The sequence below is a fragment of the Ziziphus jujuba genome, chromosome 1 (genome assembly GCF_031755915.1).
Source record: "Ziziphus jujuba cultivar Dongzao chromosome 1, ASM3175591v1".
Taxonomy (NCBI): domain Eukaryota; kingdom Viridiplantae; phylum Streptophyta; class Magnoliopsida; order Rosales; family Rhamnaceae; genus Ziziphus; species Ziziphus jujuba.
The window spans coordinates 35,550,326-35,574,654 of record NC_083379.1 but is presented as its reverse complement, the minus strand read 5'-3'; the positions used below and the strand labels follow the sequence as shown (position 1 = coordinate 35,574,654).

The 24,329-nt window shown below is 31.1% G+C and overlaps 1 protein-coding gene and 1 long non-coding RNA gene across 2 annotated transcripts; both read right to left on the bottom strand.

The window, feature by feature from the left end:
* Positions 1-3,527: 3,527 nt before the first annotated feature.
* LOC125421425 (uncharacterized) lies at positions 3,528-8,512 on the bottom strand. The gene is made up of 2 exons (XR_007239781.2): positions 8,110-8,512; positions 3,528-3,731 (listed from the first exon to the last, which is right to left on the bottom strand). It is a non-coding gene; the product is annotated as an uncharacterized LOC125421425 (long non-coding RNA).
* A 1,255-nt stretch (positions 8,513-9,767) lies between these two features.
* LOC107430967 (G-type lectin S-receptor-like serine/threonine-protein kinase At4g27290) lies at positions 9,768-13,566 on the bottom strand. Its single transcript, XM_060817355.1, has 7 exons — positions 12,056-13,566; positions 11,506-11,631; positions 11,231-11,355; positions 10,904-11,114; positions 10,526-10,763; positions 10,293-10,443; positions 9,768-10,204 (listed from the first exon to the last, which is right to left on the bottom strand). Exons 1-7 carry the CDS (start codon positions 13,341-13,343, stop codon positions 9,896-9,898), a joined length of 2,448 nt encoding a protein of 815 aa, XP_060673338.1. The 5' UTR covers positions 13,344-13,566; the 3' UTR covers positions 9,768-9,895.
* Between the last annotated feature and the right edge of the window lie 10,763 nt (positions 13,567-24,329).

The following is a 24,329-nucleotide window of genomic DNA, read 5'->3' as shown; positions in this document are numbered from 1 at the left end:
GATCTTGTCTGCATAGAATGAGAATTTGTTGTAATTGATAAACTAGAATATAACTGTTGTATTGGTGCTGGTGCAATTGTGGTTGAAACATTATCATTCAAAATTGATGTTGCCTCAACGGTATTATCATTCTCTAAGTGTTGAATTGATGAAGAAACTTCTTTGGTATTAATACAAGGTAATGACCTATGAGTCTGAGTTGTTCCAGTAGAAGAAATTGAATTATGCAACTAACAAATTTCCCCATCATTTTTGGTTTTAACAACATAGAGGGGTGATTCAATCCAATGAGAGTCATTAGGAAGAACATATGAAACACCACCATTAGTCTTCTTTGGAAAACCAGTAGCAAAAGGAAACTCTTTCTCATTGAACTCAACACTTTTTGCAATATAGACTCTTCCAGATGAGTCTAAGCATTTGTATCCTTTGTGTTCAGTACTATAACTAATGAAAACACACTACTTGGTATAAAACTCAAACTTATGAGCATCGTAAAACCTCATATAAGGATAGCAAGCACAGCCGAATACTTTCAGTAGTGTATAATCTTAAACTTTTCCAAATAGCTTCTAATATGGACTACAATAATCCAATATAGCAGTTGGAAGTCTATTAATAAAATAGATAGTAGAGCTAAATGCCTCCCACCAATACTACAAGGACATAGAAGCTTGAGCAAGTAAGCATAGACCAACTTCAACTATGTGTCTGTGTTTTCTCTCAGCTTTTCCATTTGGAGCATGAGTATGAGGACAAAGAAGTCTAGTCGCAATACCCTGTTGCTTCAAATAAGGCATGAAACTTCTGAACTCTTCACCCCAATCTGTTTGTAAACACTTAAGTTTACATCCTGTAGTTCTTTCCACCATTTTATGAAACATAATAAAACACCTTAAAGCATCTGACTTAAGTTTCAGAGGGTATATCCGTGTGTACCTGCTAAAGTCATCAACAAAATGGATGTAGTATCGAAATCCTTCCTTTGAAAGTGTTGAAGCTGGTCCCCACAAGTCAGAATGAACAATTTCAAGAGGTCCATTAGTTTTGCGAAGAGAGGAAGAAAAGAATTGTAAACTTTGCTTGCTAAGCTTACATGCTTCATAGAATGAAATGTCTTCTTTATTTATTACTTTGAATTTATCACAAAGTTGCAGAACTTTTTGTAACACATAAATTGAAACATGGCCTAAACGCTGATGTAAAACATTCACATCTGTTTCAAGTTTTTGTGTTACAATTGGTTCTTTGCTACTTTTGTTTAAAAGTTGCACTTATTGCAGTAGAATTGTCACTAGTACAAATAGAAAGATCTCTTAACTCTTTACTGCTTTCTTCAGAAGCTGTACTTGTTACAGTAGGGTTATCATCATGATAGGTAGAAAGAACTCCTAATAGTACATAGTTTGTTTTCATACAATTTTGAAAGGCATACTTGGTAGTTATGACAGACTTGTTCATGAACATTCAGCAATGAGAGAAATGTTGATCTTCTGGTTTGTAAATCATATGGTACTTCAAGTTTGTATAATCCTTCAAAACAAGGACTCCCTTAAGAATTGCTACTGCCAGCTACTTGTCCTTAATCAGACAAAGATTAGAATGAAACTTAACTAATACAGTATTATCTTGTGTAAGTTGAGAGATGCTAATTAATTTCTTGGCAATTTGAGGAACTAGAAGGATATTCTTTAGGAGCAAAAGCTAAGTTGTAAAACAAGGTATACACGTGAAACCAGTACCAACTATCTGTAAACCTTGACCATTTCCAATCAATAACTGACTCTTACCATTATAATCCATATGCTGAAGTAAAGTTGAGCTATCTTCAACCACATGACTAGTGGCACTATTGTCCAAGTACCAATTTGGATCTCCAGCCATTATAGGTGATTGTGCATTGACAAAATTAGTGATACCTTGACCAGATGGTAGAATTCCTAATGCTTGACCTGGGATGACACCTTGTCCAAGTAACTAAGGTCCTGTAACAAAGGCTTGTTTTGATCCACCAAAAGGTTGTTGATTTCCATGAGCTGAACCAGATTGAATACCAATAGTACCATGACTGCCAACTTGAGGAAATGCAGCCGAATTCATGTTGAAACCAGAATTTATGCAACTGAAATCCTATGAACCAAGAAACTGATTGCATGGAACCATTGTACTTTGAATTTGTGGAAAACCTCACATAGTAGTTGAGTTGTTAGGAGCAGAAAAACCAAAAATGTTAGGAACATATGACACATTAGCCATTGGAACTGTTGGAATATTATTAAAGGTATTTCTGACTCCAGCATACTGACTAATAGCACTTCTAACTGGATGTCCCATAAGGTAGTAGCAGTTATCTGCAATGTGTCTTGGCTTATGATAAATTGACACCATACACGTCCTCTACTACCTCTTCCTCTTCCTCTAAAATGAGATTGCCTATTATATTGTTGACCTGTAAAATATGGATCATAGGGCCTTTGAAAATTGTAATTTAGCCTGAAATTTGACTCCTGTTCATGTCATTTCTAATAGAATTCACACCAACAAGAAACAAATTAGCTCTCTAAAGATATCCAGGATGCATCATCGAGTTGCCATAACCACCAGAATCAGCTGTTTTGCAAGACTCATCAATATCGCAAACATTGTAACTAGAATTAACATGTTGTGCAGGAAAATTGATCTAACTAGTATTTCTAACATTATGGTCATATTGTTTAGACACAAAATGTGCAAATGAGTTACTCAGATCAAAGGTTACTGATATATTCAGCTGATCCAGCTTTGACGCATAGGCAAGTAAATGATTCTAGACTTCCTCTATGGTGTACTGCTCAGGTTTTATTACCAAAATTGTATAAACAGGTTCACAGTCCGATCCTAGACCTCCAAGTATGTACACAATAAGATTTGTTTCTGAAGCTTCATCACCCGCAGCAGCTAGATTATTTACCATATCTTTCATTTTTGAAATGTACTCATCAATTCTCAGATTTCCTTTCTTAGCATTTTAACACAATTTTCTATAATGCAAAACACGATTTTGTGATTTTGCAGCATAGCGATTTTCAATTGCATGCCAGAGTAGAAATATTGTGTCTTTTCCAACAAAATATCCAAAAATAGAATGACAGAGTGTTCCTTTAAGCCATCCAACCAAAAATTGATCTTGAATATAACAATTTTCTTTCTCTTGGTCAAAAATTTTTATGTTTACAACAGTCGAACTTCTATTGTAACCAAAATTATTTTGTTCATCCTTAATCCAGTCTCAAAAGATGAAAACTCAATGAATTTATGACCTTTAAGTACAGGAAGCACCTGAGATTTCCAGATGAAGTAGTTTCCATCATCGAGCTTGAGCAAATTGCTTGGAAACGGTGAAATCATCAGGATCATACTCTGCTCCATAATTTCATCGTGCTCTGATACCATATGAGGATTCTTGAAGCTTAGATTAAAGAGACGAAGAAGAAAAATCTAGTAGTTTCCTTAAGAAGAAAGAGAAAACTTGAAAGAAAATGAGAGAATTTGAGAGAAAATTTTCGTCTGTATATTATTGTAAAGTTTGCTTACATAACAAGTTTTTCACACCTAAACAACTATTTATACATATGTTATAACTGTTTTTTACAAGTAACAAGAAACACGGGAACACAATGTAAAATAGCAAGTTGTTAAGCTGAGCTGGCATCCTTTTTAGTTAAGCTGAGCTGCTAAGGCTTACTGCTGACCTGTACATAGTATAGCTTCAATATGTAACAAAAAGAACTTTAAATATATAAATTTAATTAGTTAAGTGAAACAACAACAAAATAATAAGTTTTTTTTTTAGAGAAGAAAACATATAATAACAAAAATTGAAATTAAAGAGGAACATGATTCAATAGTTGTATGTCTAATTGATTAAGAGTTAAAAGATCACTTGCTCAACTGCGTATTTATAGCTGAAGACCTTCAAAACTTGATAAAAACAAAAATATTATTTTGAATCATGAATGCAAATTTTCTCCAATACCTAAATTAAGTTATTATTCCAAATCAAAACCTTTTTCTTTATTATTTGAATCAATTTAAAAAATAATCATGCATGATCAAAATCCTTCTTATTCTGAATATTATAAATCTAGCTTTATTTATGCCTATTCATTTAAGGAAAAAAATTATTTATTTTCAATATAAATAATTAGCCTTATTCATTTGCTCCATGAAATAATTATTATTCTAAAAGGATATTAGTTGTGTCTTTCAAATTCATTTTTCAGTTTCAAATTCATTTATACAAAATTCTCAATTATACCAATAACTTTTCTTGCATAAAGTTCACTATGTTGACAAATTTCTGATTCAAAAATTTGTGGTCTCACTCTCAAAAACTTTTAAAGCCTAAGTAACATTAGAGGTTTATAGATTATAAAAAATTAAAAAATATTGTACCCATCAGATTTTTCAAACATATATAATAGACCAAAAGCAACTCCATGCTTACTCTTCCCTTAACTTTTTCTTTGGTTCAAAGGTTCCACTCTCAACAATTAGGAAAATACAAGTCTGTTTCTTCGTTATTTAGATTGTTCCGATTGCTCTATAACTGAAAGTGGAATCTTTTCTGTTTTGAAACTATTATACAATTATTAATTAAGGATCCTGTCAGCAAAGATAGGTTGAATGAATTTCCTATTGTAGGATTTCATTTAAAAATAGAGCTTTCTGCTTTGCTTTATAAATGATAACAAAATTAACCGGAACCTTTTTACGAGTAAATTTAGCATTAGAACCTCCAAGAAAAAATACCACTACATCTTTATCGTTACAAATGCCCTATCTATATAATACATTATTTACGATGTAACCACTAAACTGTATTTCATTAGCCTTCAAAAAGTGGCCAAAACAACTATCCTCAAATGTTTTTTCTAAGCTATAGTTAGCTTGAACTTAATATTTGAGACAGCTTTCCAAAAGTTCACCTTACAATTCACTTTCATCCTAAAAATTTTCAAATCCCAAAACCTACGAAATAAATATTGATTGCTCTTCTATATCCATTTATCTAAAAAACAAATATAATTAATTAATTATAAGATATATTTAATTAGTAAACAAATTTAAGCTAAAGAAAGCATATTAAATAGGAACAAAATCTGAAAAAATTTCTACCAAAGGAAATGGTATTCCAATTGGAGGAAAATATTTACGCTATAAGAAATATTTATCCATTTATCAGAAATGATTTTTCAACTGAAATAAATGGTTTTCTGATAGGTGGAAATATTCCAGACTGGAGGAAAATCATGCTACTTTAAAAGGGAACAATAACCACTAAAATGATTAATTTAAGTAGTAAGGAATAAAAAATAAAAAATAAAAAGAAAAAAGAAAAGCCAATACAGATAAGGATATATATGGAATGGGAAACTCAAGGATTTTTGCTTGTAGATTACTTTGAATTCATGCAGCAGTACTCATAAAACAAATAGACTTCACATAGTAGCATTTAGAACATCAGTTTAATTTAACACAGTGAAAATAATTGCTTCATTGTGTATTCAGTTTTTTACTATCAGGTTACAATCTCCAATTTTCTGAAATAAATTGATGTAAAACAAAAAAAGCTCTGCCTTTAAGAAAGAGGAAACCAGTGTTGGTTAAAGAACTTTTTGTGCTCTCAGGTTATTGGTTAAAGAACCTTTTCTTTAAGAAAAGTTGGACACAAAAAAAGTAAGAAGGGCCATGGGACTTAATCATTCATTGATCAATGTGTATATATATATTGTGTCTCATTTTGTCTTGGCTTTTCTAATTTTGACTTTACCAACTTTGGAAGATCCAATGCCCTGTATATTATACATTGTATCTCTATATTATACAAAGACTTCTACAAAGAACTACATATCCCTCCATATTATACATTGTGTTTCAAAGTCAAAACTACAAGGAGATGGAAGAAAGATTACTTAAATGGCAAATGGGCGCACTTCAAATTTTAATCAAACCTCTTGATATTTCATTATCTGAATAATTAATGGCTAAGATTAATTAACATGTATATAAAAGAAAACATCGCACGTTAAGAGCTTGTTCAGCCTTTAACTAAAAAAACGTTTTTTTCTTTTTCTTTTTCTTTCTATTATAAAAAAGAAAAAACTATAAATAACTCTTCTCTTTAAAAATAAAAAATAAAAATAAAAAATATTGGTGAACAAGAACTAGATTCAATCAATATGCATGCATCATGTATTTACTTGATTATAATAATTAAATACAAAAGATGATGGTACAAAATCTACATCATTATGTACTTATTGGTAAGAACTAAAAGTTTCAAGAAATTTTGTGCCAAAAAACCACTTAACTTGAAATCGAAAATTCATTTCTAATAAAAGAAATGGAAATGGATTCAAAGTATGATCCACTTTTATTGTTGTTTTTTAGCAACCATATAAATATAAATAGACATAAACAACTAACTGACTCCTGGAGCAGCCTGTGGTTAGGATTTATGAAGTACTCTCTCCATAAAAGTTGTTGTCTTGGGAATTATGTGGTACTGAAACCCATATACATGCCTAATAAATATTATATATATTATAATATATATATATATATATTAAAATTTATACTGACATACCCTTTGTTTATTTGAGTATTACAAATTTTTGTTCCATTTCTAAATTTATATAAATCTCACTTTAAATTTCAATTTTATAACTATGTCACTTCTTAATTTTCACACAATGCTTGAAACTTCAACAAGGAAATTTTCATATATAACTAATTTTAACTAAAGTTGGCATATTCATATAAGGTCCCAGTTTGTCCTTTGTATGGAACCATGTTGACACCAATTTTTTTTTATATTTTATATTTATTATTTTTCTCCTTTTATACCGAAGTGTTATATAAATATATATATATATATATATATACACACACATAAAAATAGGCAAGACAATTTAACATAAGAATCTCAACTTTTTCACAAACTTATTCGACCAACAGTTTGTTGCTACCTTTATTAACTTTCTATATATGTTCCTTTCAATATGTCATCTTTCAGTCACCTAGCAAGCAGAACCACCCCTAAAATTTGTCATTCCACCCCCACTCCGTTTTCAAACACTATTTCCATAACGCACTATTTCCACACACATACATATACACATAACATAGAATGACCAAGTATATTATTTGCAATTGTCATATTCAGAACCCAAAACAATAGTACAAACACACACACACACACACACACACACACACACTCTCACACAAACAAATACGTACACTCATAATAGAGGGTGACCAAATATATGATTTGCAATTGTTGTATGCAGGACCCAAAACAAGAGTTTTGATATTACACATTGGAAGCAACTTAATCAGCCAAGAAACTTTGGCAGTGACCACAAAGCCTAAAGTTTGGATTATTATCGTAACTGGTTTCCTTTTCTTAGATTCAAAAAATTGTTCATTTCCACCACAATCATTGAAAGCCAGAATTATGCAATCCTTCCCTTCTTTGACCAAAGAAAAAACAGACACCCCAGCACCAAAAAAAAAAAAAAAAAAAAAAAAAAAATGCAGCAACAACAGTTCTTTCATCTTCAATCCTCTATAGAACTATGATTTTACATGATACATACATATATATATATATATATACACATTCACGTTTAACAGACAAATGGAATGAGAGCCTTGACATGTTGAGGGAAGGCTTCAAATTTGGAAAGGTACCATCCATCTCCTAGGGGCATAACTCCTAACCATCAAATAGAAAATTGTTCTTGCTGTGAATGAGAATCAAAGAGTGTTGGAGAAATAAATGACACCCCAATAAATACCATTATCTCAAACAGGTAGTGTGGGCATATAACAAGCCCAAAATTTGGCCTATTGTGTGAAAACAAAACTAAGCACAGACTAATTATATATAGAAGTAAACCCTAATAGAGAAATAGAGAAATAAATTTACCCAAAACTGGCAATGAAGTTCCATCTACTTCAGTGTTTTGAGAAACATTAAAACAAAAAAAATCTCTGAGTCCCACAAAGATGATTACTCAGAGTCCCAAAAACAAGCAAAAAACTTAATAAGAGAAAGCTACCTACATTGCAAAGCAATAAGCAATAGAGTGGTGAGGACGACGGTGGTGCGAGGACAATCGCAGTGCGAGATTGCCTCTGAGTGGGAGTGACGGTGAGGACGACGATGATATTGTGAAAAGGCTCTGGGTGGTTCTCAATTGAGCAACAAAGGCTCGTGATTGGACGACGATGGGTTAGCTTGTGAGAAGACTGTGTGAAAAGGATAAGCAGCAAAGACGAAGGAGAGAAGAACAACGAAGCAGAGATGAACGGCGAAAGGTCAGAAGCTTTAAGATTTGTTTTTTTTTTTTTTTTTTTAATTCCCATTTATCTCTATTTATATATACCCAAAAAAAAAAAAAAACCTTTTTGAGTAGGGTTATTTTATTATTTAAGAATATTTTGTTCCGAAAATGTAAAAAGATGGTTGGTGGTCAATAAAATAAATTTTTTTATTATTTATCAATTTTAATTTCTGAAATGGCTATTTGTCAAAAAAAACAAAAAAATCCCATCTACAATCCCACAAAGTCATCTGTGACTTTAAATAGACCCATATTAAACCATTCCTACTCTGCCTATTTCGACACCGATCACGCTCACACATTAGCACTCTACGTGTTCTGTGAGAAAAAAAAGTACTGGAAAAACAATAAAAATAAAAAATAAATAAAAAAAAGTGAGGTGTTAAAAAATTTAGTGATGAAAAATGAGAGGTCCTGGCTAAATGTAGTGTTAAAAAAAAATATCGGAAATGAAAAAAGGTTTTATGTGTTCTGTTTTTTGCTTCTTATACATTATGCTTAGATTAATGTCGAAAACATTTGAATTAAAAGAGGGTTTCCATTATCATTTTTGTTTTTGTTTCCTCTTTTGGAGATTTTATTAACATCTATGATGGGGTTTGTGACATAAATCATTCTTGTTTTTAAGAAGAAGTTGGTAAAGAAACTCTGTAGTTTTTTTTTTTTTTTTTGGGTAAAAACTCTGTAGACTTCATAGTTCATATATAAGAACTGCTGGCGGCCACTACAGAGGAAAAGTCAATGTTACCTCTCAAGAAGGAAATTAAGAGAGTCAGATATATAGTTTATTTGAATTTTTCCAAACTTGACCGAAAGCGGTATGATAGAATGAAAAAAATAAGGGAAAAGAAATAAAAGACCATTAAGGAGTATATTCAATTTAAAGTTTGAAAGATTTTAAAATTAAAAGTTTAGAAATATTTGATATTTAGATTTTAAAAGAGTTTATACAAATTTTATGATATTTAATTTAAATTTTAATAAATTTTATAAAAAGTTCATTAAATCATATGTGTATTCAATTAGAACTTTATATAATTATTTTAAAATTTAAAAATATTTAAAAAGTTATTATTTTTAAGAAATTTTGAAAAATAATGAATTTTAATAAATTTTAAAAAATTTTAAAAGTAAAATTGTAAAAAAATTATTAATATAAAATCCAACTTTATTTTAAAAATTTGTATAATTCTTATAAATTTTTTGTGAAGTCTGTGAAATTTTATAATAATGTTTCAAATCTTTTAAAATTTAAAATTTATTTTAAATCATTAAACTTTCGATTAAATACACAATCAAAAAAATGTTTGAAGTAAAAACAAGTCAAAAAAAAAAAAAATGTCAGGGGCGTCCTTAAAGTGTTTGGCAACAGAACCATTATTATGCATCCAAAATATAAGTTAATTGCCAAAATATAAGTTAATTGTTAACCTTAACAAGACAAAAACAGAACAAAAGTATACGAGTTAATTAAAGCAAATTTAACGGTAAATGATTAACATTCTCTATCTACCATCCAGTTTTGTCATAGACAATACATTTTGTGAACCGGATTCTTCGTTTCTTGATGTTGAGCTGTCATCGTTTGAGCTCCTTTCCGTGAAGAAACCAGGCTGCTCAGGTTGAGGCAATATTGTTCCTTCATTTTCCAACATGAAAATCACAGAAGACATTGTTGGTCTGTCTTGAGGAAATTTTTGCACACATAACAAACCCACTTGAATGCATCTCACCAGTTGACATTCAACACTTGAATCATTTAAGCTTGCATCCATTAGATCCAAGGCTCTCCCTTCATTCCAAAGCAACCATGCCTGTGACAATATTTGTTAGCTTGTCATTCCCTAAAAATTGCACCGGATATAACAGATAGAGTAAGCCAAACCAATCTTCTTTCCTTACATGTCCCAAAAGGTTGTGGTGGTGATCAGGATGGTTGAACCTTCTATTCTTTTTCCCACTCACAATCTCTAGCAAAAGCACACCAAAGCTAAACACATCCGATTTTACAGAGAATTTTCCATCAACTGCATACTCTGGAGACATATATCCACTGCATGAACAAAATGATTAGAAAGCTTCAATCTTTTAATATGTCATTACTCATTATTAATGGAAAAAATAAACTAACTTACTATGTTCCAATGATTCTCCTTGTTCGGGTTTCTTTTTCATCACCGCTAAACATCCTTGCTAAGCCAAAATCAGAGATCTTAGGATTCAAGTTGTTATCCAGTAAAATATTAGCAGCCTTAAGATCTCTATGAATAATTTGAAGTTTAGAATCACGATGTAGGTAGAGAAGACCTCTTGCAATCCCCATAATGATATCAAACTGCTGTTTCCAACACAAGATAGTACTTCTTTTATTATCTGCACATCATTTGCACCACTCGTTATACTTCGGATAGCCAGATTAGTTCTAAGTATATTCACATCTGGCAGTATTTATGAAATAATCAAAATGGTTCTGCAATAGTGAACTAAATATGTAAAGGCAAACAGGTTCTAACCAAAGATGAAATGATCCAAGCTTTTGTTCGGCATATACTCATAGATTAACATCAGTTCTTCTCTTTGAATGCAACAACCTAGAAGTGCAACGAGATTCCTATGTTGAAGCTTTGCGATTAAGTCTACTTCATTCTTAAACTCTTTGAGACCCTGAACAGAATACTTGGAAAGTCTCTTGACAGCTATTTCTTGTCCTGTTGAGAGGTTCCCCTGCATATTGCCATTAAAAAACATCAAAAAGTATGAAGCTAGTTTTATCCATACTTTCATACACTGAGATGCATATGGATAACTATATTGTTCAATATATAATAAGAAACAAATACCTTGAAAACAGACCCAAAGCCTCCAGATCCAATCATATGTTCAGGAGAGAAATTTTTTGTAGCAGAAGAAATTGTAGCCAAATCAAATAATGGTAATTTTATATCTACTTTCTTGTATCCCAAGCCTGTTACATTATATAATGATTTTCAGCAAATTCATCAATAGGTCTTTTTCTTTATTTTTTGGTAAATTCTTCAATAGGTCCTTACAAACACATTATGCGCACAAACTAATAAAGTTAAGAAAATGGAGTCAAGGGGAACAATTTTCTTACCTCTTTTCTTGTTTCTTGCTTTCCAAATTATGCAGCAGACAACGAGGAAAAAGATGCAAACAGCCAGAATTGAAACCGGAATAATGGTCTTTAGTCTTTTCTTTATGTTTTCATCGTGAATAGATTCTAGAAAAAAGATAAGACAATACCAAAAGATCAGATAATGCAAATATTGCCTATACTACTTATGTTTAGCCTTTGTACAAGGAATTTATTTTCTCTTTTACCCTATACTACTTATGTTTAGCCTTTGTACATGGAATTTATATTCTCTTTCACAGTTCTGTTTCCCAAATAACTTATCTTATATGAGAGGCAGAAGCAGAAAGGACCTGAAAGCATAAGTTGTTTACAATAATTTATATTTTCTTATATGAGAGACAGAAGCAGAAAGGACCTGAAAGCATAAGTTGTTTACAATAATTTATATTTTCTTGGTATATTCTTATAATTTTTTAACATCTTCTAGACAAGGAAAAATAAAATCCTTTTATTGCTGTAAACAAAATCTCAATGACTTTCCCTTTGCAGTGAAATTATAAGCACTTACTCATTGCGGAAGCAGACAGCCGTATATATACATCCTGCTTACGTCGTTGTACTCTCAACTCACGAACATCAACAAGGTCACCAAACCACAACAAGCAGCCACTGCCTCTATCTCTGATATCAGAATTAGCATAAGCTGTACAAGAACAGTTCTTCAAGCACATCTCTTTGCACTCATGGAGGCTCATGCTCTTGTTCAACCAAAACTCCAACAGGTCAGGCAATTTCACCCCCACAAGCTTTATAAACCCTTCACCCCTCCGGCAATCTAAAGGCATCTTCCTCGTGCATCCATTAGACCAATTCAGAAATTCCCATTCATTCTGAGACCTTGGCACGAACCCTTCCAAGCACTCGCATATCGGACTTCTATTAATTTTGCAAATACCATTTGGACCACAGTATCCATAATTGTCACATGGTTCGTATGGTAGTGTGAACATGATGTCCCATGTGTTGCTTCCATTTTCCAATACAAGACGTTCATAGGAACCAGAAGGATTCAATGTTAGGCGTGTGATGGCTGTGTTAACTTTTTGCTTGAAGCCAAAATATGACTCGTTCTCATTTAATACAAAATCTGCTTCATAAACAGGGTTACTCATCACAACAATACCGCGAAATTCAACTCCATTCCATAGACCAGACCGAATCTTTCTGGTTGATCCCTCGGCAATTACAAGTTGTGGCATCCCAGTGATGTTCAACCGGTAAGTGAAGTCTCCAATTGACGGATCATCAGCGCTTTTCCATGATGTTATATATCGTTCACGACCACTTTTGAAATCCCATCCGACCTTCATGTGTGCTAAAAAATTGTCTGATGGATAATCGAAGCTCTGCCATGCATATATCTTGGAGCTGAGGCTGTCTCTGTTTCCAACTACAAAATTCCCTGACTCCAAAAGCTGAGCAACTGGGTTGTTTCCTGTTTCCATTGATGATGTATTTGAGGACCAAATGATGCCCCTGGTTCGATTGAGAAGACGAAGACTTCCATGGCTGGTAATGATCAATGAGCCATTTGAATCATGAAGTGGGTTATTTCTGTTTGCAACCCAGACAACGACATCAGGGGTAATCTTGTACCATATTCCTATGTACCTGTTCTTGGAGCTGCCAGGGGAGAAGAAGCCAAGCTCAAAGCTTCGGCCTGAAGAAACTAAAGTCATGCCGTCGGTGAGGGACTGTGTTGGAGTTATGTTGTCTGCTGCTCTACAGAGTAACAACAAGGTCGGGAGAGAGATCACCGAAGCATACAAAATGGTGAAGAAATTATAGGTTCCCATTTGGAATTTTTTTTAATAAAAAACAGATAAAAAGCTGCAGTAGCAGTATTTTGAATGAATATTATATAAAAATTATTCCCCCCAAAAAAAAAGGGAAAAAAAAAAGCACTTATTGGCACGGGTCTTCGCCCCCGTACATAGAAGTTGTATGTTCATTCTTCTTTTTCTGCTTCTTCTTCCTTTTTTTTTTTTTTTTTTGGGCACATTCACTTTGCGATTGAGTACTGTAAATTGAATCTATAAGTTAACACGCTCGAGAATAGTCAACGGCCAAGAAGGATGATTGGGAGAAATGTTTTGGTACACGATGTGTACTGACTTTGAATTTTAACCTGTTACATATTGACTAAGCTATATAATGCCACCATTACCACAAAAAAAAAAAAAAAAAAAAAAAAAAAAAAAAGTTATACATTGCGATTTGCATCATTAATTATATGTCCCGTTAAAGTCTGCATCATTTATTTTACCTCCAAAAGATCCATCCAGATCCATAGACGTGTGGATAGGATAGATCACCGATGTCTTTATTTTCTCAGTGCATTTTGTTTTACATCTTATTCATTTATGTATAACTTTGATTGAAAACCATCTGTGTTGACTGCATCTTGTACCGTGGATGCTTGAACCATGTCCATTTTATTTCATTTTCTCCTCTTTTTTTTTTTTTTTTTCTTCTTCTTTGGACTCTTCTCTTTCTACCTTAGCGCTCAAAGTATAAACAGAAGCATCAGTTTTCTCTCTCAATTAAATTAACTTGATTGCTCTTTTTAATTTTTAATTTTTTCTATTGCATAATTAAACCAGCATAAATATAACAAAACCACATGATTGAGAAGAACTTGCTGGAGTGGACAGCGGATAGATGGATGTGCTGGTGTGCATAGCCACCGGATAGAAGAAAAACAAAAAAATAGATGCATAATTGGAAATTAACGGTGTTAGTCTTTTAATATGATGCATAGTATTTTTTTTATTTATTTATATATATTTTTTTAAATGTGATTCGTCGTTAATGTTACATGGGAACTACATGAGTAGTTATGTGTACCAAATCAGCTGGTAAACAATTTGTACTCAAAAATTCCTATGTCCCTTACATTGATGTTCTACGGCTCATTAAGTAGGCATGATCATACTGTATTAATTTTATATGTATGGATGTGTGCTTGGTTAAGAAAAAAATTATAATAATTATTACATTCAAATCGAATCGGATTAATTGATTATATTATTTTTAATAAGTAAAGATTATATTATTAATATTTTGTTATTAATTTTATAATTTTAGTTGATATTATTTGGTATTATTATAAAAATTAAACAATTTAAATGTTCTTTTTAATGTGTGCGAGAGTGCAATTTAAATTTGAATTAGAGAAATTTTAAAAATATATGATAATGAAATAATAAAAGTTATGCAAAATAAATTTGATAAAAATCAGGTGATTATATTAATTTGCATAGAACAAACAAATTAAAGATTTTTAGATTTCTTGTTAAAAAAAGATTTTAAATATAAATTTTTAAATGCCTTGTAACAATAAGAACTTTAAATATTAATTTAATTAACTAAGTGAACAACAAAAAATAATAATATGTTTTTTAGAGAATAAAAACATATTATAACAAAATTGAAATTAAAGAGAAACATTGTTTCAATAATTGTATGTTTAATTGATTAAGAGTTAAAAGATCACTTGCTCAACTACCTATTTATAGTTAAAGACCTTCAAAATTTGATAAAGACAAAAATATTATTTTGAATCATGAATGCAAATTTTCTCCAATACCTAAATTAAGTCATTATTCCAAATCAAAGCTTTTTTCTTTTATTATTTGAATCAATTTAAAAAATGATCATGCATTATCACAATCCTTCTCAATCTGAATATTATAAATCTAGCTTTATTTATGCTTATTCATTTAAGGAAAAAAAATTATTTATTTTCAATATAAATAATTAACCTTATTCAAGATTCATTTGCTCAATGAAATAATTATTATTCCAAAAGGATATTATTTGTGTCTTTCAAATTCATTTATTATGTTCCAAAAGATAAAAGTAGTTTTATTCAGGCTCTTTTAATTCCACAATCAATTCTCAAATTTATTATTATTATATTAAAATCGTAATTTGGATGTTTAGGAGAAAAAAAACATAATTTAGGTGTTTTATGCCAACATGCCTTAAATAATTGGCTAATGTTTTTATTCCATATTTAGAAACTTAAATGAAATTAAAAATAGCCTAATTACCATTTATAATATTAATTGTAAATAGATGATATTTAATTAATATTTATAAAGTAATTGAAAATTTTTTAATTTATTACTTGGAATGTGTTTATTCAAAATTTATTATCCTAATTTTTACTTGATTAAAAATTCATTTTTAAAGCTCTGGGATTAATAATATTCTTTTTATGGGCGAAAATTTTCAAATTTGAAATTTTAATATCTCAGTATCATAATTGATAGTTCAATATGATCTTTTTTTAATTGCTTATATTAATTACTTATTTGAATAGTTTTATATTGGAATTGTCCTTTTTAAATTATTGGAATATTTAATATTGGCAAATAATATCCATGAATAATTTATTTGAGTGAAATTTTAAATTTTGAAGTTTAAAGAGTCTTATATTGAAATTTTAAAATTTTAAATTAATGTGTATTCAATATGGACAATTAATTTAATAATTTATGAACATAAAAAAATTATATAGATCAACACTTTTATATTTTAAATTTTAAAATTTTAAATTAATAATTAACTAATTTGTGTATATGTAATGTCAATAACGTATATAAGATAATAATTTATTTGGTGAATTGTATAATATAATTCTCTTTGTCTATTAAAGGATTGTATTTATGTAGTTTTTCCATAATTTATTAATATTTTATTTTCTTATATGAAAAATATTTTTCATAATTTATTATCATATTTTTTGCTTGTAAGAAAATATATTTTTAAAGTAATAAAATATCAATATATATATCACTTAATTAATATTTAGAAAGTAATTGTATATAATATTGGACAAATATATCTAAACAAATAAATTAATTAATATTATATAATGTTTTTCTTTTAGAAGAAAACTATGTAAATCTAGTAATGACATGATGAAATTTTTTTATTGACTATCTAACTTTTATATATAATATAGATATTAAATTATGTTATAAAGTATTTTACAATGCTGGATGTTGAAACGTACTGAACAACAAATTTTTTAAAAAAATTAATTTTAATTAATAAAAAAATAAATTTTAATTTTTATTATTAGGCATATAGTTTTTTTAAATAATAGCGTTACTCAAAATAGATCAAACTCATTTTTTTTTTATCATTATTCATGTAATACTTTTGTAACTATATCATCCATAATATATTAAATTGAGTTGGTTATTATTTATTATAATAATTCCATTAAAAATAATTAGGAAGTTTAAAATTAAAATCAATAATTTTTTAATTTATAAAAATATTTATATTTTGAAAATGTTTTATGCATCAATAGATTAAAAAAAAAATTATAAATAAAACAGCTTTGAAAAATATTTTCTTAAAAAAGATTTTATTTGATAAAGCCCAAAAAAAACAAAAACAAACTATAAAATAAGAGAAAGACAAAAATAATAATAAATATAAAAAATCACCTGAATAGCTTTATAGGGGTAAAAAGGGCTGAATAGAAGGTTTTAAATGCGGGGCCCTACACAGATTTGATCTGCTTCTTGTTGCATGCTTTTTGAACCAAGCATTGCGTAGCATTAAATTGGTTATATATATATATATATATATACATATATGTAGAGAGTGACTATGCTCCGAACATCCGGATGGGAGGAAAAAAAGGATGAAAAATATGCTGCAAATGTTTACCGTTGGATATCACTAAATTACAATGGACAGTCACAATTAGAGCTTGTTTTTCCCTCCCATTCATTCTCCTTCATCTCCCACCCCTTTCCATCCAACACCACCTCTGTTTCGGTCAAAATTAGAAAAAACATTTCCCTCCCATTTCCTTCATCTCCCACCCCATTCAACACCACCTGCCACCATCTTCTCTCCCATTTTTGGCAGCCATCACCCACTATGATTAAAACAGCCATTAGCCACCAGCCACTGTGATACAAATTGTACTTGTAAAAAAAAAAAAAAAAATTTCCTTCCCATTTCCTTCATCTTCCACCTCTTTTCCACTCAACACCACCTGTTAGTTCATTCAAAAATAGAAAAAAAAATTTGCCTCCCATTTCCTTCCTCTCCCACCCCTCTTCCACATCATTCAACACCATCTGCCACTCTCTTCTCTCCTATTTTCAACAGCCATCACCCACTGTGAGCCCAACTACCCACATTGCCAAGAAATTTTGCCTTCCATTTCCTTCCTCTCCCACCCCTTTTCCACCCCATTCAACACCAATTGCCATCGCCTTCTCTCCCATTTTTGGCAACCAACAGCCCCTGTGAGCCCATACATACCACATTGCCATCCCGGCTATAGATAAAAAAAAAAAAAAGTTTAAACAGGGACACAGTGGAGAAGTGGAAATATCCAACATAGGAGATGAATGGAATAGAGGAAGCTTCGATGTTGGGAAACAAAGGTATTCGTTGCCAAAAAAATTCGCAAAGTGAAATTTCTTTAATTATATGACTGGGTCTCATAAGTCACTTTAGGTGTGTCGAGTAGTTTGGTTTAATTTTACTGCTTCCAAGTTTGCTGTTGGCTGAGTAGTTTGGTATATAAGTCACTTTAGGTGTGTCAAGTAGTTTGGTATAGAAGAAATAATTTATTGAGCTGAACTTAGCTAGATACAAGAAATGGCTTATTGATATCATTCATTGATCAATACTAAACTGTATGCTTTCTGGAAAAGTAATGTGGAATTCTATGCTTTCTAGCTATGTAATTGAAATTATCAACTATACATACAAACATATGCCATGCTTGGCAATTTGGAATTCTATGCAAACTGATAGATATTGGACACTAATGCTATGTTGTTATATTGATCTGTTGTTATGTTGTTATACAAATTTATATTATTTATATACTGCTGGTTGTTGTTTTGATAATTATGTTATTTTGATATTAGATGGCAATATGAATGATTTAGAGTTAGAAGCAAATGATCATCATATAGGAGTTGAAGAAATAACACTGCTGTCATGTTCAAATTCCATTGATAATGTTTATATTCCCTAAGTGTCAGAAGATCGCAAACCAAAGGTTGGAAAAGAGTTTGGATCGATAGATGAGGTTCATGAGTTTTACAATAAATATTCAAAAGGGACGGGGTTTGGTGTTCGTACTAATTCTAGTAAAAGATGTAAGGATACTAATGAATTTGTTAGGAAAAAATTTGTGTGCTATAAAGAAGAAATGTCTTCTACTAAAGCCGATGAGAAAAAAAAGTTGTCGGGGGATGACAAAAGAAAGTTGTAAGGCAAAGCTTGCTGTGGTGAGATCAAAATTCGGGAAATATGTTTTCAATATATTTGTTGAAAGACATAGTCATGTATTATCAACCCCTAAGAAAGTACATTTATTGAGGTCAGATCTTAATGTGTCTGAAGCAAAAAAATTGCTAACTCAGCAATTTTCAGCAGCAAATGTACCAACCCACCAGCAAATAAATATTCTAGAATTTCAAGTTGGTGGTATAGAAAATATCAGGTGTACAAAGAAAGATATCTACAACCATGAAACCAAGTTGTGTAATAAAATGTGAGGACAAGATGCAGAATTGTTAAAGGAATATTTCCTAATAGAGCAAGAAAAGGATCCATCATTTGTTTTTGAAATTTATGTAGATGACAAATGTAAACTAAAGCAGTATTTTTGGGCTGATTCAGCTTCTAGAAGAGCTTATGGATGTTATGGTGATGTAATTGTATTTGATACAACCTACAACACTAATCAATATGGCATGATATTTGCACCATTGGTTGGGGTTAACAATCATGGTCAAACAATCCTATTTGCATGTGCATTCTTAAGTGATGAAAGAACCGAATCTTTTATTTGGTTATTCGAGCTCTTGAAGAAGACCATGCCTACTAATAGTCCAAAGATGGTTATCACCGCTCAAGATCCTACACTGACAAAGGCTATGGCTCATAGCCTACCAAATACGTTTCATAGGTATTGTAGTTGGGATATACTTGAGAAGTTCTCTATACAGATAGATGCAACCACTTATAAAGATTTTTACAAGGACTTCCAAAATGCATATGGGAATCAGAATATCCAAAAGAGTTTGAAAGAAGGTGGGTGAGTATCATTGACGTGGAAAACTTATGTGAGAATAATTGGTTAAAATTGATATTTGATATACGTTCAAGATGGGTGCCTGCATATGTTAATCATATATTCTCAGCCGGAATGTCAAGTAGTCAACATGCAGAAAGCTTTCATGCATTTTTCAAGAAGTATGTTTCGAAGAAAAACTTTATGATGGATTTTATACTTCGATTTAATAGGGCACTTGCACATCAACGTCATGAAGAGTTAAGTGCCGATCATGTCGATGTTAATGAGAAGCCTTTTTTAAAAAAACCACCATTGGAAATGGAAAAATAGATGGCTGAAATTTACACATGCAAGATTTTTTACAAGTTCCAAGATGAGTTGTGGCATAGCTTAGAAACAATCGTACAATTTATGCATGAAAATGACACTTATAAACTGTATAAGGTCTATAGTAGTCTAACTGAAGGGGTCCCAATAGTACGAAAAATTGCTTATGATAAAGGTTTGGACTTTGCATATTGTAGTTGTAAAAAGTTTGAGAGTCAAGGAATTGCATGTAGACATGTTTTGGCATATTTGTGATTCTTTGGTAGTATTCCATTGTCAAATCAATATATAATGAAAAGGTGGACAAAAGTTGCAAAATCTCAAGTAGTAGTTGATAAGCATGATGTTGAGATAAATGGAAAAGGTAGTTCAATGTTTACGTGGCGAACTAAACTATTCCAACTTGCTGCAGAAGTTATTGATGAAGCCATAACAAATAAAGATGCAAGTGTAATTGTGAAGGATGATCTTGAAACTCTTCGTGATAAGATTAAATCCATAGTTCGTAGCACAAAGAGTGGAGGCATTTCTGAAAAAGGTAGTAACATACATGAGACAGCATTGAACGACCCATCTCAAGTGAGGGCAAAGGGATGTGGAAGAAGATTAAAGGGGGGAAAAGAGAAGGCAACAAGTGCTGCAAAGTATATGGGTTGACGTTGCAATGGATGTGGAAAAATTGGTCAATCGCACGACAAAAGAAACTGCCTAGCCCTTAACAATCGGTAAAAAAAGTATACATTGATTTGATAATAAGAAACTGTCTAGTCATTATTTTTATGGAATTATAATGATGTGTTAAAATACAAACTATTTTGTATTTTTATGTAGGTCCTCACAAATTGAGGACAATCCTCGAAAAGCCTCGGAATTTGAATATGAAGCTGATAGTTTTAATTCTGGAGGTATGAAACTAACTTAATCATGTCTTCACGGTTGATACATTGTCAAAAGAGTTTTCATATAGTATTCAACATTTTTTTGAACTGACAACTTGCTTTTGAAAGCAAGTCAGCTAAAATTTGCTTTGTTGTGGCAGGTTTGCATTTGTTTCATGAGGGATGACCCTTTGTTAGCTTTTTAGGTTTGCATTACATTCCTTTAGCCTTTTACCAGAGGATATTGGAGGAGTTGAGCATTCAGATCATGGTTGTTGAAAGCTATACTTTAACCTGAAGCCGATGCATTGTACCTTGAGATATCATATTATTTGATCATATTGAAAGCATTGTCTTTGAAGTTTTCACTTTTTGATTTAGAATAAATAAATGAAGTTAAAAATATGTAGAAACTATTTTTTTCCCTTTTGTATTATTTGTTTTGGTTGCAAATTGGAATTCCACTTCGTGTTGTCGACGAGTAACTCATCAAGCCACTGGCTCAATATGTCTGGTTTTTGGTTTCTGGCACTTTCATTTTAATAGATAAATTGAATATTTGGTTTTTGGCACTTTCATTTTCATTTTCATGTATTGAGGCTCCTATTCTGGCACATTTTAAAACATAAGAAACACAAAGATAGCATATACTTCAGGCTGGGAATGGATAATCAAATTTGAATAGAAAAACCACTCAGTCATTCTGTTTTCATTGTGCATTTAGCATAGGATTTGAAAGTGAAATTGTATCTCACTTGCTGCATTCTGATAATTTTATACTAAAACTAGTTTATCATTTCTGTCAATAAACTACTGGCCAGATTCTAATATAGTTTCATGTTTTTTTATTCATGGATGCTCATGAGCAATTGATTTGCCAGAAGTATTAATTTCATTTGATTTAATCTTGTTTGTAGCCTGATATTGATGCAAAAATTACTGGGATGCTTTTGGAGATAGACAACTTCGAATTGCTGCATTTATTGGAGTCACCGGAGTACCTGGCCAATATGCACTTCATCCAAGTTACCTGTCTGCGGAGGTTGCAGTCAATTGAAAAGAGCAATTCTAATCATGTTGGAAATAATATTTTTTTGAGGGTTAGAGATTTTATTGTTCAGTTTGCTTTGGAGAGCAAATTTTTTCATATACATCGATGAATCTTCTCTGTATCTGGTACTTAGTTTTTTTAGTTTTATAGCATAGTATGTTTCATTTCTGAAGAACATTTTATGTCTGCTTGATATAGAGACAAAAAAACTTTGGTTGTAATTGTCATTTCAGCAATACTAGCAATTGTAAGGATGTTTTTAGAAACTTTTTTTTTCTTTTGGGTAAAGATTTTTAGAACCAATTGCATATGGTGCTTTTCTGCCTTCATGGCTTTTCTTACAGGAGTCTTTGCCATTAACAGGGTGAATTGTTAGAAAAGTTAAACCTTGAATGAATGTAATAAAGGATCTTCATTAAAAAATAATAAAATAAAATACAATAAAATCCATGGCTATAGAAGAATATCAACAAGTAGCCAGTGTTGAATAATTTTAGTTCACAGCTGCAAATGAATACTTAAAAAAAAGTTACAAACTCTGTTGATATAAGGGCACAAATCAATTGACCATGTAGCTATAGAGTAATAAATCAAATGGCCTAGGGTTGCAAACAAACTAATAGGAACTGCTACATAACCAAATTGATATATCTGCAGTATCCTTCAAAGTGTTGGCTTCATAGGCTCCTTGTTGAAGCAAATAATTAATGGTTGACAAACCTCCTTTGCAACTGGCTAGGATAAGTTAAAAGGAATTGGACCGCCACCAATGGACTGCCACCACCACTTAATAGAGGATTAAAAATTGAGGTTGTAAAGGTCACAGACTGCTGATCAAGATGTGGCTTGAGCTTGAGCAAAATAAGACTAAGAACCAAAAAAACAGCACGAATTAGAAGCTGGAACACAATTGTAAAGGACGATGAAGATACTGGAGGAAGCTTGAAGGAAATCTCAGTTCCAACCTGGACAGATAAATTAAACCCAAAAGTAAGCTATGAAACTTTATCTCTAGCAACATATGATAAGCATAAGAGTCAAAAAAATTATACAGTTTATCCATCATGTTCGCACAGCCACAGAACTCTACTTCTAATGATACTATTTAAACATAAAAAAAAACTGCTACCCAAACTACCACCCTTATCTAAATATTTATCCCGTACAACAAGGCTAAGATAAATAAATATATCACATCACAAACAAATCATATGAAACAGCAATTCAAATCACGTTTTTCAATTGAAAAAAATAGCAATTGAAAAGAAGTCATACCTTTCTGTTTGGTTCCTATGCTTTTTCCAAATGAATGTCATCAAGTTAAGGGCTCTTTCCTCATTGCAAACAGCTGCAAAGTAGGTCAAGCCCCTCTTACCAAGTAGCACATATGTATGAGATAGAGTTTAAGTGAGAAAAGAGCACACTACCACATGCAAGTATTGAGGAAGGTAATTAAAAATAAAATGTTGCACTGACAAAGTAGAAGTTTACCATCCAATTCCAACAAAACAAGTCATAAAGTATTAACTGGGATAAATAATAAACAGCCCCATATATGGTTACTAGCCAAATATTTTAAACAAAATAAATAATAAAATTACAAGAACTATAACAATCTTAAGTTCGTTTTGATTACACCTCTTAGTGCTATTTTAAACTACTTCAAGAGTACAATTTTATTTTTCCAACCTGCAAAGATAAACGATGAACTTCACCGATAAGTACATCCATTTTGTCAACTTTAGCTTCTCCTTCTTTTACCCAAATGAATTTACCACATCATTTTTCCTCTGACAATTAAACATATATAATTAAATTATTTAATAGGTGAAAACAAATGAAAATTCTAAAAATTTACAATTATGTACGACCTATTCTCCATCTAAGCATTTCCAAAATTGATAATTTGGATTCTTATCTGTCCTTAAAGTTTTTAAATGCATATATTATCCACAAGAGCAAACCCATATTGGTTGTACCTCATTAGTACTTGATAAAATTCGTACACAATTAATCTCCACTTGTGAGTTCTAAAGAAGACAATACAAGATTAAATAATCTATTAAATTTTACACAATGCAAGAAAATGCAACAAGAACAACAACCTTTCTACTGAAATATTTCTACTTTAACAACTAGGAAATTAAGCTCTTCCATTTTATTTGTCAGTTCCCTTTTTTGGTAATTAACTTTGGTTAATTTGTAAGTGAATAATAAATGGCCAAGGCTCCAGTTTGGCACTAATTAAGAGTGTTCTTTTCATAATGACACTAATATTGATTAAGAGTGGTGCAATTGATACTTCATTGTCCGTGGCTTGAACTTTGAACTTTACAGTATACCATGTGGTTTTTTTAATAGCCAAATTCTAACAATTCATGGTAATACACGAATAAATAGCATAGCAAACACCTATAACGCAGAAATATTAACCTTTAAATCAAAGCCCCAAGGA